At 38.4% G+C, this 16,219-nt stretch overlaps 1 protein-coding gene across 1 annotated transcript in view; it reads left to right on the top strand.

The window, feature by feature from the left end:
* SYNE2 (spectrin repeat containing nuclear envelope protein 2) overlaps window positions 1–16,219 on the top strand; it is a 288,966-nt gene that overhangs the window by 35,845 nt on the left and 236,902 nt on the right. The window contains exons 4-10 of the mRNA XM_036246314.1: window positions 787–848; window positions 2,669–2,764; window positions 2,857–2,934; window positions 3,027–3,119; window positions 8,062–8,243; window positions 12,386–12,582; window positions 15,750–15,850. Coding sequence (XP_036102207.1) covers window positions 787–848; window positions 2,669–2,764; window positions 2,857–2,934; window positions 3,027–3,119; window positions 8,062–8,243; window positions 12,386–12,582; window positions 15,750–15,850 — 809 coding nt within the window. The remainder of the gene's footprint in view (window positions 1–786; window positions 849–2,668; window positions 2,765–2,856; window positions 2,935–3,026; window positions 3,120–8,061; window positions 8,244–12,385; window positions 12,583–15,749; window positions 15,851–16,219) is intronic.

A 16,219-nucleotide genomic window follows, 5' to 3' on the forward strand; every position in this document is an offset into this window, starting at 1 on the left:
GAGCTGGGGCCGAGGAGGTTTGTTTCTGTTATTGTCTCCAGATTGGTGAATTAATTGCATGGATCTAGACTCATGGGAATGGTCCAAGACAGAGAGGAAAAAAAGAGGATGATACAGGAGAGAAAGGAACAAAATATCCTTGAGCAGCTTTAAAGGGTTGGGATCCGATGAATGAGTGAAGGGATTGGTTTTAGGTGTGAGCAAGGCTAGTTCATCCATGCTGACAGGTTGGAGGCAGAACGCTGTGATAGGTTATTAGATGAGGGAGTGGATGATTCCTTAAGTGTTCCGAGAAGCAATGTCTCAGCTAAGTCAGGATGGGAGAGTGGGTGTTAATTAGAATCGTTTGAAAAAAATGTATGAAGAGTATGACCCCTTCAGTCCTTGGGCCGATGCTCTAACCAGCTAGGGCCTGGGGTTTTTCTTTAAATACTGCATGGTGTTGGCTTATATTGCAAGTCTTCCTGGGTTACGAACTCTTCTCTTTGCCTGTGGTTTCTTGTATAGCGCTGTTAAGGCCATGTAGAGACTTAATTCTTTTGTCAGTAAAATGTATTAGAAACCTTTGTGTCTTGTCAGCTAACTTGTGGCTTTAAAAAATAACTCATATCAACAAGCTATTTCCAAAATAGCTTGGATGAACATCTGAAATTTAGACTAAGTCTTTGAAGGTCTGTAAAATTGTGAAACACGGACACATATCAGAGTGACAGACCTTTGAAGCTTTGATTTGTTCAAATGGTATCTGAGGCTTGTTTTATAACTGCTATTGTCCTTTTTAAATAGCTGAACAGGAAGACACCCAGAAGAGAACCTTTACCTGCTGGATAAATTCACAGTTGGCAAAGGTGAGGAAAAAGAGCAAATTCAGCTATAAATTTATTTAAATTACTTCTCCTACTGCCTTAGTTTGAGTCCCCAAAATAGCACTGGTGACATGTAAAAGGTTGAAAGCATGTGCTAAATGTCACCTTGATCTTGTTTTCATGTATTTGTTATTCTTTCCTAATGCACAGAAAAGGTATACTTTTGTTAAAGACATGGGAGATGGTGTTATAAAAGTATTTAAAGCAACAATAAATCTGCTATCAAATGAAATAATAATTATGATTCATACAAATTGAGTATTATGCATTAGACACTGTCCTGTTATTCAAATGTATAGGTGCTCTTTGATTTATGGGGTCCATCCCAACAAACCCATTGTAAGTTGAAAATATTGTGTTGAAAATGCATTTAATACACCCAGCCTACCAGACATCAGAGCCTAGCAAAGCCCACTTTATTTATTTTTAATCCTCACCTAAGGATATGTTTGTTGTTGTTGTTTTTAATTGATTTTAGAGAGAGGAAGAGAGAGAGAGAGAGAAAGAAACATCAATGTGAGAGAGAAACATCGATTCATCTATGGTTTCCCAGTATACCCCCTCACCAGTAATCATACCTGAAACCTGGGTATGTACTCTGACCGGGAATCGAACCTGCCACCTTTTTGGTGTACAGAGCAATGCCTAGCTCACTTTAAATGTACTTAGAACATTTACACTAGCCTACAGTTGAGCATAATCATCTAACATAAGGAATACACTATGTAGTATCAGTTATTTACCTTCATGATCTCGTAGCTGACCGGGAGCTGTGACTCACTGCCGCTGTCCAGCATCATGAGAGAGTATCAGATGCATATGGGTAGTCGGGAAAAGGTCAAAATTCCAAATTCAACATATGGTTTCTCCTGAATGCGTATCGCTTTTGCAGCATTGTCAAGGTGAAAAATCGAACTCGAACCGTCATGAATTGAGGACTACCTGCACTGACTACTGGTTTCACAACAGCTCTATGAGATAGACAGTGTTGTTCCTTTTTGCAGAGTAAGGCAACGGAGGCTGAGAGCTAAGGTCACACAGCTTGTAAGTGAGGGTGCTGGGATACAAATTCCAGGTAGTCTGGACCCAGAGGCCTTGATCTTAATCACTGTGTTAGTCTGCCTCTCAGTGATGCCAAGTGCCTGGAATAACCTAGATACAAAATGCATGAGTCTCTTCTCACAGGCCAATACAAGGCTCGTAATTCTAAAAAGGGTACATTCATAAACAGGTTACTGTAGAAATATAATCTGCTTCCCAAATGGGTCACTATTGGCTGATTCTAAATGTCTGGAATGCCACCTCTACACACAGGTTTAAAGCTGTCAGTGAAAGCTCAAATAGTGTTACTGGAAATTTGCCATGAGATAAATTAGGTTCGTGACTTTTCTTATTGTGTTTGATATGGAACTTTGTATGTTTTGTATCATTCTGTTGATTAAGAAGAAAATCACATGCCCGGCTGGTGTGGCTCAGTGGTTGAGCATTGACCCATGCACCAAGAGGTTGCTGGTTTGATTCCCGGTCAAGGGCACATGCCCAGGTTGTGGGCCAAACCCCCAGTGGGGGGCATGCAGGAAGCGGCCAGTCGATGTTCTCTCTCATCGATGTTTCTATCTCTCTCTCTCTCTCCTTTCCTCTCTCTCTCTCAAATCAATAAAGAAAAACAATTTAAAATAAAACGGAGAAAATTGTTACCAATTCTTAGCTTTTGCAAGATATAATGCACATTTGTGAGATTCTTACAGGTACCGTGGTTTTGGACTGAAGTTTGAGATTATTTTTCTTGTGACCTTTTGCAGCACACTCCTCCCTCAGTTATATCAGACCTATTCAAAGACATTCGAAAGGGACACGTCCTCCTGGACCTGTTAGAAGTACTTTCAGGACAACAGTTGGTAAGCTCTTAAAATGACATTAAGAAACTTTTTGTTGACTTTTAAAATAAAATTTATATTTCTGAGGAATATATTTTGCTGGAATTTTATAGCCTCGAGATAAAGGATCTAATACATTCCAGTGTAGACTCAATATAGAACATGCCCTGACATTCCTGAGAAGCCGATCAGTGAGTATGAATTTCACTTGGAAATTTATCGGAGAGATTAATACTGCGAAATATTTTCTCCTTTTCACCTGCATTTTTTTTTTCTTTTCCAGATCAAGCTAATAAATATTCATGTTACTGATATTGTAGAGGGGAACCCATCCATTATTCTTGGCCTGATTTGGATAATTATACTGCACTTTCATGTAAGTAGTTCAATGATATGAAAATTATTTCCGTTCTAATTACCACAGTATGAAATAAGTGTAATGCGGTGAGTGTGACTTGATGCCAGGTTCATTCCTGGGCTTCTTCCAGAAATAGGACATGCTGGAGATCTTGCCAGGTGGAAAATATAAGCAGCTCTTTGTCCATTTATGTTATTTTTGAATTGAAAATGGAAAACTGAATTACCATGACATCCTGAATTATCAATGATATCAACACCAGCCTGAATAGAACCTGTCATGGTAAATTTTTCCTTGTTATTGTTTATTTACTTGGATGGAAAAGAGAGTAGTAGAAAGCTCCCAGAGTTTTAAATTCTTGAAAACTAACCCACTAAACTTTGTAAAAATCTCCCCATTTTTGAGGACTCTTGCCCAGACTAATAATCCTGCAACATCCAGTTCTGTTCCAAGACTAACTCATAGGTTTATTTCATTCCACAAATATTTTTGAGCACCAACTATGTGCTAATTTTTGTGCTAAGACACCAAGAAAATGACAGTGAATAGGACAGTTATAATCCTGGCTTTGTGACACTTACTCTTTCAGGTCTGGGATTCTGAATTAGTGCAGGTTTTCTGCAGCTTATCACGAAAGTCCCATGTTTCGTATCTCCACAATTCCTTTAAAAATAACTTAAAAATTTTTGTGGGCAACAAATGCTTGTTTTGGAAAGTAACATATCTTATATAAAATTTAGAACATGTAAAATGAGACTGTCATTTCTGGATACCTACGTTTGTAGTTATCTTAGAATAATGTGCATGAGGGTAATGAAAGGTAAATTCAGGATTGTGGTTTTCTCCCTCTCAGAAAGGAGAGAAATGGAATTGAAGAGGAAAAGACAAAAGGCTTAAACTTTATCTGTGTTTTATTTCTTTAAAAAAGAAACAAATGTAATAAAATGTTAAAATTTGATAATTCATAGACATTTATATTATTTTCCATTTTCAGGGCATTTGAAATATAATTTAAAATTCTAATATATAATAAAAAGAAAATATCTTTAATTCTAGTACTTATAGATAACTACTGTAAGTAATTCGTTGTGAAGTCTTCATTATATATGTGGCAGGAATTAACATATGTGGCAGGAATTAATATACATATATGTATATTTTTTAAATGAGGTCATACTCTTCATACTTTTTCAACCTATTCTAATTAGCATCCTTTTTTTTTTTCTTTTTTCTTTTTGTTAATCCTTACCTGAGGATATTTTTTCATTGATTTTTAGATAGAGTGGAAGGGAAGGAGGGAGGGAGAGAGCGAGAGAGAGAGAGAGAGAAACGTCAATCTGAGAGAGACACATCAATTGGTTGCCTCCTACATGACCCCAACCAGGGCCAGGGACTGAACTTGCAACCCAGGTACATGCCCTTGACCAGGAATCGAACCTGAGACTTTTTGGACCGCCAGCTGGTACTAACCACTGAGCAAAACTGGCCAGAGCTAATTAACATCCTCTTGAAATTTTTATATATACATATTTTAAATATGTTTTTATTGATTTTTTTTAGAGGGAGGGAGAGACAAAGAGAGAGAAAGATGGATGTGAGAAAGAAACATTGATCAGCTGCCTCCTACGCACCCCCTACTGGGGATTGAGCCCAAAGTCCAGGCATGTGTCCTGACCAGGAATGGAACCAGGACCTCTCAGTCCATGGGATAATGCTTAATCCACTGAGCCATACTGACTGGGCTGAATTTATATATATTTTAATAGAAGCATGGCATTCTATTTTAAAGTATTGTACTTCAGTAATGAACAGTCAGAATGCTCACAATTTTTTTGTGACTGCAAGTAATTCCATAAAGACTACCTTAAGATAAAACTTTTGCACATAATTGTAACTATTTCCATAGACCAAATTCCTAGAAGTGGGATTGTTGGGTCATAAGGTTTGCAAAATTAAAGCTTTTTTCTTGTTTTGTTTTAATATTGTAAATAAACATTTGTTGAAGTATAACACACAAATCATCCATGTAACCATACGACCAAGATAAAAATACAGAACACGGCCAACATCCCAGAGTGCCCAGGTGCTTCTCCCAGTCACTGCCGTCCTTCCCTAAAGATAACCACTACTTTGATCTTTGTCATTGATTAGTGTAGCATCTTTAACTTCATATAAAAGGAATTATAACTGAATTCTCTTGCATACACTAGATTCTCTCTTTTTTTTGTCCTCACCTGAGGACATTTTTGCATTTATCTTCAGATAGAGCAGGAGGGAGAGAAGGAGGAAGAGTGAGAGAGAAACATTGATGTCAGAGAGACACATTGAGTGGCTGCCACCCACACGATTTCAGCCGGGGCCAGGGACAAACTGCATCCAAGGTACATGCTCTTAGCAGGAACAGAACCTGGTCCTCTCCGGTCCGCGGGCCAACACTAACCACTCAGCCAAACTGGCCAGGACTAGATCCTCTTTTGTGTGCGACTTATTTCACTTAACATCTTGGCCATGAGATTCATCCTCTTGAAGGGTGTTGCTGATGGACATATATTTTGTTGCCAGTTTTTAGCTATTATGAATAAAACTACTAGGAACATTCCTGCATGTGCCCTCAGTTCTGTTGCATATGCTCTGTCTAGGAATGGAGTTGCTGGTCCATAGGGTGTGTAATCTTCAGCTTTAGAAGGTACTGCCAAATAGTTTTTCTAACTTGTTCCGATTTGTACTGTCACCAGAGTTTGAGAGTTCTTTGCTCTAATCTTAATACTTGACCTTAAGATTTTATTTTAGCTATACTGTTTTGTGTAATGATTTATGGATGTTTTAAAATATATTCTGTGTACACATCCTTGTTGGGTGTATATAAGCCGCAAATATCTTCTCTGACTGTATGACTCCCCCTTTTAATCTTTTAAGGAACAGACACTCATAATTTCAATGTAGTTCAAAGTTATCAACTTGGGGGGTGGTTCCTAGGAATTTTATGTCCTTTAAAGAAACCTTTTCCTTTGCCTTCGCCAACATCATAGCGATATTTTCTTACATTATTTTCTAGAATAGTTCTGTTCATTAGGACTTGCTGTAACGATGGAAGTGTTCTGTAGCTGCACTGTAGAAAGCAGCAGCCACTAGCCACTGTGGCTATTAAACACTTGAAATGTGGCTCTTATGACTGAGGAACAAAATTTTAAATCTTATTTAATTAATTTAAATTTAAATAGCCACATGTGGCTAGTGGCTCTCATTGGACAGCACCGTCCTAAAAGCCAAATTGCTCTACATTTTACATTTAGATTTATAATTTTTCAAGGGCGAAGTGAGTTTTGGGGGGTATATTAAGTTAAAGCAATCACAATTTACTTTTTTCCATAGCTGTTCAGTTGACCCAACACTGTTTACTGAAAAGACCATCATTTTCCTACTGTACTGTAGTATTACCTTCATAAATCAAGTAACCACACGTGTGGCTCCGCTGTCAGACAGTCTATGCTGTTCTGTTATTTATCCTTGCACCAATATTCTATTACATAATTTCTGTGGCTATGTAGTAAAATTTGATATCTGATAGTATGGTTGTCCAAATTGTTCTTCAAGATTATCTTGGCTACACTTTGCTCTGTGCATTTTCATATACATTTTTTACTGAGATGTAATTGACATATACCATTGAATAAGTTTAAAGTATACAACATGTTGATTTGATATTTATATATATTTTATAAATAGATTATTAATTTACATACACAATCTACTGGAATTTTTTCTTGTACTGTAATTTTAATGGGATTGTATTGAATGTGCAGAACAATTTGGAAAAAGTTGACATCTTTAAAATATTTTACCTTTTAATCCATGAATATAATATTTTCATTATTCTGTTCAAAATACTTTTCTAATTTTCATTATGATTTCTCATTTAACTATGGGTTCTATGACAAGCTGTTGCTTAATTTTTAAATACGTGGGTCTTTGTTTTTTATATCTTTGTTGCTGATTTCTAGCTTAATTCCCACCTGGTCAGAGAATATAATCTTTGCTTTCAGTTCTTCGAAATTGTTGAGGCTTGCTTACTGGCTCAACATGGTCAATCTTAGTAAATAATTTATATGCACTTGAAAAGAATGTGGATTCTGCCATTTTAGGTACAACGGAGAATGCCAATCAGTTGACATTTGTTCATTGTGTTGGTCATATCTACTATTATTGGTTGTCTGGTGAATCTGTCAATTATTAAGAGAAGTATATTTCTGTGTTTGTGGATTTATCACTTAAAGTTTTTCGCAGCTATTATATTACCCTCCAAAAAATCTGAACCAGTTTTCGTGTTTACCAGCAATATGTGAATATCCAGTTTTTAATATTCCCACCATTACTGGTTGCTAACTTTTAAATTTTTTTGACCATGTTATATGTGAAAAATTGTTTTCTTGCTGTGTATGTTTAGATTCTTAAATGGTGAATGAAGTTATTTTCATATACACAATGGTATTTTTTTCTCTTTCCTGGGACTTAACTGTCCATGTGTTTTGACTTTTTTTCCTTTATGCATATTTATTACTTAATGGTTTATACTCAAAGATAACATTTTAATTGACCCAATCTCTGAAGATACTCTGGACTAGGAGCTCAATTTAGTTCTGTCAGTGTAGATTGACAGATGTTAAGCAACAGTAAAACACTCTGTAAGCACTTTGCAGGGGTGAATAGATGCTGGCCCTCGATGTGGAACGCCATGCCTGACGAGGGCAAAGAGTGACCCAACTCCGCTGCAAGAAATGCAGGGTGTAGCACCAGATGGTAGATGCCATTATTTGAGGATTTGGCTAGTTCTCATTTCACCACAAGTGAACTGTCGCTAGTATATGATATTTCTTAGGTCTTGTTTTGGCTGACGGTTTTGCCTCAGTGCTGTGCTAAATTATGATCCCGTATACGTTAACTATTACTATGTCTTCTTTAGATTGAGGAACTTGCCCAGGCTCTTTCTTGCAATTACAATCAATCTTCTGTGGATAATGCGAGTGTGGTTGAGACATCTCCTACCTCAAGTCCTCCAGCTAAGAAATGCTCCAAAGCCCAAGAAAGGTGGCAGATGTCTGCAAAGAAGGCTCTCCTCTTGTGGGCTCAGGAACAGTGTGCCACGTAAGTAGTTTGGTACCATCAGAGGAGACGCACAGGGCAGCTGTACCCACCAACACAATGTTACTGACCTCTATGTCTGAAATTCAGGCCAACTGGGTGTAACACCACCTGAACACTTCCCTCTCATAAAAAGGAATACTCACTACCCCCTTTCTCTCGGTGCGTCTTCCAAATGTAAAGTACATGAGCTCAGCCACTCCTTCTTTTGAAGACCAGAAGGTGGTATCACCTGGTGACTTACCTCACTCCCATCCGCATGCATAGGTGGCCTCTTATGGTGTGCAAACAAAATGGGTTTTCAATATCCTTGTCTTTAGGCACAATTCCCATATGCATCTGGAAGGTGGGCTTAGATTAAAAAGTTTTACCACACTAAGAGATCTTTAAAAGCCAAGACTATGTCCTAATTGATTGTGTATCCTTAGAACTAAGCATAATGTGAGTTCATAGTAAGTGCTCCATAAGTGTGCGCTGAATGGATGAATGAACAAATAAGTGACTAGCTAACCAATTTATAAAATTATCTCCTGGAACTGTATGTGATGACATTAAAAGACCACAGTTCCCGTTGTTTAGAAACTCAGAGCTCAGTTAGGAAACAAAGAGACAAGAGAGTGTACATTTTTTAAAAGGGGGTGATGAAGGGAAGTTAGCACTTAAAATTTTTTTTTTTAAACAAAGAAAGATTTTTTTTTAATCTTGGGAGACATTTGCTTTTTCATTTTAACCAACTCCTGGGATGGAGGTTAGGAGAAGTGAAGAGTTAGGAAGCAGGAGAACTCACCACGAGAAGAGCTGTGCACTTCAATAGGCGTTCCTTGTCACATCGTAGTGTTGTCTGCATAAATGGATAAATATTTTCTAAGCCCTTTCAGAGAATGTTGGGTTTTTCAGTAGGTCCTTCCTAGTGAAAGATGAAGGTGTCATTCATCCTCTGTTCTGTGAGGGACTCAAACATATGTATGTATGCCCTTCCTCTATTTTCAACTATAGAGTTTATGCTAAACCTACTAAGATGTAGTAATTAATTATTAAGTAATTCATCAGGAGCTTGTCCTACGTTTGGCCACCATTGGTCATGTTATTAGGTAACTTTTATTTCCATGTTCTGTGATTATCTAGGACTCAGATATATGGCTGTGTTGTAAGAAACATTACGTCTTCTTATATCTGAAGGAGATAAGTGGGGCTCCCACTTGAGACTTCCTACCAGATCCTACCGGTCACCTGGGAGCCTGACCCCGCCCTTGCTGAGACCTGGCAGCAGCATGTTCTTTGTGGCACTGGTGTCTGCTCCTCAGTGCAGAGCTGACCTCGTAGCCTGGTGCTTTATTGAGTACGGTGCCTGCCAGTTAGCACTGAGCTGGCTCGACCTCTCAGCTCTCTGAAGGTGGTCTGGCCCTGCCCTTAGCCCAGCCCCTGTCCCTTTAGCTGTCACTTTAGTTTAGTGTCTAAGTGCACACTCTGAAGCTGGAATACCTGAATTTGAGTCATGGCTTCCAGCCCTTCTAACTGGTGACCTTAGACAATTCATGTTTGCATTTACTCAGTCATAAAATGTAGACTATAATAATTCTTTTCTTTTAAAAGCGTTTGGAACAATTTCTGGACACAGTAGATATCTCATAAGCATTTGTTAGGACAAAAATCACAAACTACTATGTCGTTTATCATGGTCATAATTTAGGCTTTGTTTCTTTGCTTCTTTTTCTTTTTTTTTTAATCCTCACCCGAGGACATTTTTGTTTGCATTTATCTTCAGATAGAGCAGGAGGGAGAGAGCGGGGAAGAGAGAGAGAGAAACATCGATGTTAGAGAGACACACTGAGTGGTTGCGACACACACCGGGGCCGTGGACAAACTGCAGCCGAGGTACGTGCCTTTAGCGGAAACCGAACCCGGGACTCTCTGGTCCACAGGCCGATGCTCTAACTGCTGAGCCAAACCGGCCAAGGCTAGGCTTTGTTTCTTAAGGAAAGCCCAGGTCGTCTGAAGCAGCCTTTCTTGAGTAGCTTTTACAATTTGATTTATACCTTAAATTAGTCCACTGAATTTTCTTGTGTTTTTTATAGGATATTAAAGGAAACTATAGTTGTCCTGGAATATTTCCCATACTTTGTAGGCAGCTATACTGTTTCATAATATCTTCATCCCTTGTCAAATACAAAGTAATGATTTCCTTGTTAGATAGATAGATAGTTTGAGTAATTTGATATATATTAAGCACCTTTATATACCAGCTGTTGTTTGTGGGTTGAGTCTACTATGATGGACAAGAAAGACAAAGCACCGTAGTGGGGGAAGCAAGTGAGTAAATATGATAATTAGTTGGCAGTAAGATTGGGAAGGACTTACAGTGAGAGCATCAAGCATAGGAACAGGGTCATCTGTCTTAGGTGGGTATGGAGCAGCTTTCTGAGGAGCAGACCTTTGAGCTGAGGCTTCAGGTGTATGACGATCTGGAAGAAAGAGCTTTCTGCCAGAAGGGTTAAAAAGAGCATGACTTTGGGGATATAAAGTACAGCATAGGAAATATAGGCAATGAGATTGTAAAAACTATGTATGGTGTCATTAGGGTACTGGAAATATCAGGGGGAACACTTTTGTAAAGTGTATGATTGTCTAACCTCTGTGCTGTACACCTGAAACGAATACAAAATAATATTGAATATAAACTATAATTGAAACACACACACACATACATTTATCAAATGCCCGCCTCCAAAACAAAAGAGCATGATTATTGAAAAACAGGAATGAGGCCGGTGTGGCTAACACATTGTAAGGAAGGGGAGAGACAAAGGCGGGAGAGGGAGGCAGGGCAAGAGCTTGTAAAGCTTTGTGGGCCCAAGTGAGAGATGGTGTTTTACATACAATGACAAACTACAATGCCACCCCCCCCCCAATTTTGTTATTGTGGTGAAATACACATAAGATTTACCATTTTTTTTAAGCAGAAAAGAGATTTATTTTTAAAATATGTTTTTTAAGATTTACTATTTGAAATGTATAGTTTAGTGGCAATAAGTACATTGTTGTGCAACCATGACCACTGTCTAGCTCTAAACTTTTTTCATCTTGCTAAACTAAAACTCTTTTATCTATTAAGCAACTTCCCCATTTCTCCCTCTCCTCAACCTTTGGCAACCAGCGGTCTACTTTTTGAATCTATGAACTTCACTATTTTAAGTACCTTAAATGAGTAGAATTATAAAGTATTTGTCCTTTTGTAACTGGCTTATTTCACCAGCATAATACCTACAAAGTTTATTCATATTGTAGCATGTGTCAGAATGTCCTTCCTTTTGAGGGCTGAATAATATTCCAGTGTATGTATACACTACATTTTGTTTAACCATTCATCTGCGATGACCAGTTTTGTTTTTTTTAAATCCTCACCCAAAGATATTTTCCACTTATTTTCAGATGGAGTGAGGGGTGGGAGGTGGAAACATCGATGTGAGAGAGACACATCAATAGCCTGCCTCCCGCACAACCCCAACTGCGGCCAGGGACCGAAACTGAACTGAAGAGTTCTTGTATCGACACCTTAACTGCTGAGCCAAATCGGCCAGGGCTGATGACCAGTTTTAAGCAGAGGAGTGACAAGGTCTATGTATCCAGTGAGCTATTGGCCACTGTTTTGCCATAATATATCATTTAATTTGTTCCATTGAGGAGGAAAATTGTTTCCCCTTGTGACAGGAACTTAACTATATGTAGAGGTTCAAAGTCAGTCCTGAGCCAACAGATTGTTGAGTGAGGAGCGTTAAACTTGAGTATCGTTGTCACTTGGCGGGCTTTGAAAGACACAGACTTCAGGTCCACCTCTAGAGTTGACTCAGTAGGTCTGGGGTGGGGCCTGAGAATTTGCATTTCTAGCATTTGCAGCCTAGGTATTGCTGCTGTTGCTGGTCCAGGGGCCACACTTTGAGAACCAATGTTCTGGAGTATTGTCAGCCTCATCAAACTTGGCATTTAACTTCAATTAGACCACAAGATTAAGATAAATCATTTTCCCAGGATGAGTTATGATTTATTTGATTCACTCAAATTTGTTTTAATTACTGTTGAAGAGAGTGGGGTTGTATTGATATGTTCTTTTAAATAGTATGTATCATGTTTTTGTCCTCTTGTGATAGGCATGAGTCTGTCAGTGTGACCGATTTTAAGTCAAGCTGGAGAAATGGGATGGCTTTTTTGGCTGTCATTCATGCCTTGCGACCAGACCTGATTGACATGAAGAGTGTGAAACATAGATCCAACAAAGACAATCTGAGAGAGGCCTTCAGAATTGCAGAACAAGAATTAAAAATTCCCAAATTGCTGGAACCAGAAGGTAAAGAAGCTTCTTTTTTTAAAACAATGTCAGGTGTGAAGTTGATTTAAAAATATTAGTATCTATATAGAAGCAAACAGGACAGCATAATCTTTTAGTCCTGGAGAGTCTAACGTAAACTCTTTACTACATTTTGTGAAATTAAGAATTTCTGCCAGTTAGTTAACTTCAGTTACTCTTTGCTTCCTCTCTGTACTGTACTCTTTATGTGGACGTCTCTGTGTGCAGCCCATACTCTGGACAGTTATATTCGCCTTCCTTGAAGGCAGGTTATCTAAAGTTACTTGGAATTCTGCACAGGAGGTTTGTCTGTTCTCCATTTATTTATTTATTAACCATTTATTTATATCAGTATGGACTCATGGATATTTTATACTTTGGGTTGTATCGAATACCACTTTATTGCTCAAATTAAAAAAAAAAATTTTAAACCTCAAAGTTTTGGTCATTGGGATCTCTTTTAATAGTATCCTGTGCTCTTTTGACACATCTTCATTAATGTGGTGTTTGCTTGTTTGTTTTGGGGCATGTACTTACTTTTTAGCACTGTCAGGTTCTCTGAGCTTATCTTGTGTATTTTCTACCCTAGTCCTGGGGTCAGCCACTTCTCTAATGACCCCTGGTTCCTTCTACTGGAGAACGGTGTGCTCATTGCTATGGATACTTAGCCTTTTTGGACTTCATTTGTTTTTAGGAGTTGAATTAGGTGATATTTCTACGTTCACAAGGATTCCATTTCCCTATATATCAGATTTGCCATTAGTCTGGTCCCATGTTGCTTGTTATTAATTCTTAACTTTTTCTCTCAGATCCTGGCTTGCTTCTTTCTTTCTTTTTCTTTCTTTCTTTCTTTCTTTCTTTCTTTCTTTCTTTCTTTCTTTCTTTCTTTCTTTCTTTCTTTCTTTCTTCTTTCTCTCTCTCTCTCTCTCTCTCTCTCTCTCTCTCTCTCTCTCTCTCTCTCTCTTTCCCTTCTTCTTCTTCTTCTTCTTCTTCTTCTTCTTCGTCGTCGTCGATTTTTAGAGAGAGAGGACGGGAGAGGGAGAGAGAGACAGAAACATCAATGAGAGAGAATACCGATTGGCCACCTCCTGCATGCCCCCCACTGGGGATTCGGCCCATAACCTGGGCTGTGCCCTGACCAAGAATTTAACTGGTGACCTCTTGATGCATGGGTCAGTGCTCAACCACTGAGCCATACCGCTGGGCTCTTTTCTTGTTTTTATTATTAATATTTTTTCTCTTCAATTTTCACTAATTATATTTGTTACAGATGTTTCTCCCTTTTTCCCCCCTAGACCCCCCCGCCCCAGCATTATTGTCTATGTCCATTGGTTATGCATATAAGTTCTTTGGTTCATCTCATCCATTCCCCCCACCCCCCTACTCTGAGGTTTGTCAGTCTGAACCATACTCTTTTCTATGTCTCTGGGTCCTCTTCGTTCATCAGCCCTCCCTGTTCATCATATTGCACAAATAAGTGAGATCACGTGCTGAGCCAAACCGGCCAGGACGAGTCTCCAAATCTTTATTATTAGTACAAAATTTGTTGTCTATTTTAATGTGTGAAAATAACTAGACAATTAATAAAATAGCTAATATAATAAAAACAAATTTCTACTCTGTGAATGATTGCCCATAATTCATTTTAAATAGCTTAAATAATAGATAAAGAATGTGAAATATATCATGATTATTTATGCAAACCAAATACCATAGTCATATTTGAATGAGAATTATCTTTTGACACAATTTTGTTAAAACATTTAATCATTATGCATAGCTTCATATAGAATGAATTAAAATATAGCTAGTTAAGCCCTGGCCGGTTTGGCTCAGTGGTTGGAGCATCAGCCTGCGGCTCAGAGAGACCCCGGGTTCGGTTCCCACTAAGGGCACGTACCTCGGTTGCAGTTTGTCCCCAGCCCTGGTTGGGTTGTGCGGGTGGCAGCCACTCAATGTGTCCCTGTCACATCGATGTTTCTTTTTCTCTCTCTCTCTTCCTCTCTCTCCCTCCCACTCTATCTGAACAAAAAATGGAAAAATGTCCTCGGGTGAGGATAAAAAAAAAAAAAATAGTTAAGCCAATATCATTATTTTATGTATCTCTTGATATTTATATGCTTATTGCCTTGAATTTTATTGTTTGTCTAGAAATTAGACTTACTTTCTCCTTTAGCTGACTGAGTGTACTCGTTGGGTCTTTGTATAGTGTGCAGTGTTTGCTGTTTGTTTTTCTCCTAACTGGAAGCTCCTTGAAGGGAAGATGTCTTAAGGCTCCTGGCATCTACTCCAGTGTCTGTCATCTGCTCGATGAGTGATTAAAGGGATGGAAGGACTGAGCTGTACAGTAGGCCCTTCTTGGACTTGCATTTGTTGGCTCACTATAAATATTTATTGAATTGAGTTTAACTGAATTAATAAACAGAAGATTTTTTTTTTTTTTTAATAATCTTCATTGATTGTTTTGGGAACATACCAAAAGACATCCCAAAATTATTTGTTCCTTTTGTCTGTGACATATTGCAATTCTTTCATTGTGATTTTGTGACCTACCTAACTTATTATATGTCTGAGGAAGTTCTGCACTTAAAGAATTTATAATTTTTTTTTTCCAATTTTTGTTTAATTCAGCATTTTCCAAATTTATTTCACCATGGGTTCTGTCAATGCAACACAGAAGTTGGCCCATAGAAGGCTTTCAGTGAATATATTTGCTCCGTGAATGAATGATTAAAATCTTGCGGATGTCTTGAGCAAGTCTTTCTTATGGTGCATACTTTTGGAGAAGCATTGCCGAGTACATGCTGAGACGAGTGTGTCAGGATTCCAGCTGCTTTATGTTTCTGTACTCCTGGCGGAGTTTCTGTACTGTGTCTCTGGAAAGAGGAAGGCTTTCTTTTCTCCTTTCCACCCTCTCTCCCTGCTGCGCTCTCCTGCATACCATATGCATAGTAGTCACTGAGGCTGTGCCTGTTCAGCTGCCAGGACTGAGCTGGCTGTTTGACTCTTCGCCACTGCGGTTTCAGAGCAAGGGCGAGTGACCAGAGGTTGCCTGGCTGGTTGACTACTTCGGTTCATTTCAGGGCTGGTATGACATAGCCTGTTCTTGAGTATTAATTACAGTAAATCACTTCTATATCTTAGTGATAGTGTGGCATATCTTGCAGATGTGGATGTTGTCAGTCCTGACGAAAAGTCAATCATGACCTACGTGGCACAGTTTCTTCAGTATTCAAAGGATGCACCTGCGACTGGAGATAAAGCCAAGGTATGTCTATAAGTACAAATCAAGCTTATGTTTGTCATACCCTACTAATGGTTTAATTTTTTAAATTGAGGTAAAATTTGCTTATAGAACTTAAATGTGCAGTTTTAGGGGTCTTGACAAATGCATATACAGCATAAACCTTACTTCAATTGTGATGTAATACATTTCTATTACCCAGAATGTTCCACAGTGCCTCTTTCCTGTCTGTAGTCCCCACCCATGCAACCAGTATTCCAGTTTCTTTCACTATAGTTTAGTTTTTTCAGGCTTTTTTTTTTTTTGGTTAACTTTTATAAGAGTTTACTTGTGCCAAACTGACAACAAGTATCAGGGAGCAAGATCTCAAATGCTCTTGTCTGTTCTTAAGTT

This window comes from Molossus molossus, unplaced genomic scaffold, assembly GCF_014108415.1.
Source record: "Molossus molossus isolate mMolMol1 unplaced genomic scaffold, mMolMol1.p scaffold_m16_p_1, whole genome shotgun sequence".
In the NCBI taxonomy this organism is placed as follows: domain Eukaryota; kingdom Metazoa; phylum Chordata; class Mammalia; order Chiroptera; family Molossidae; genus Molossus; species Molossus molossus.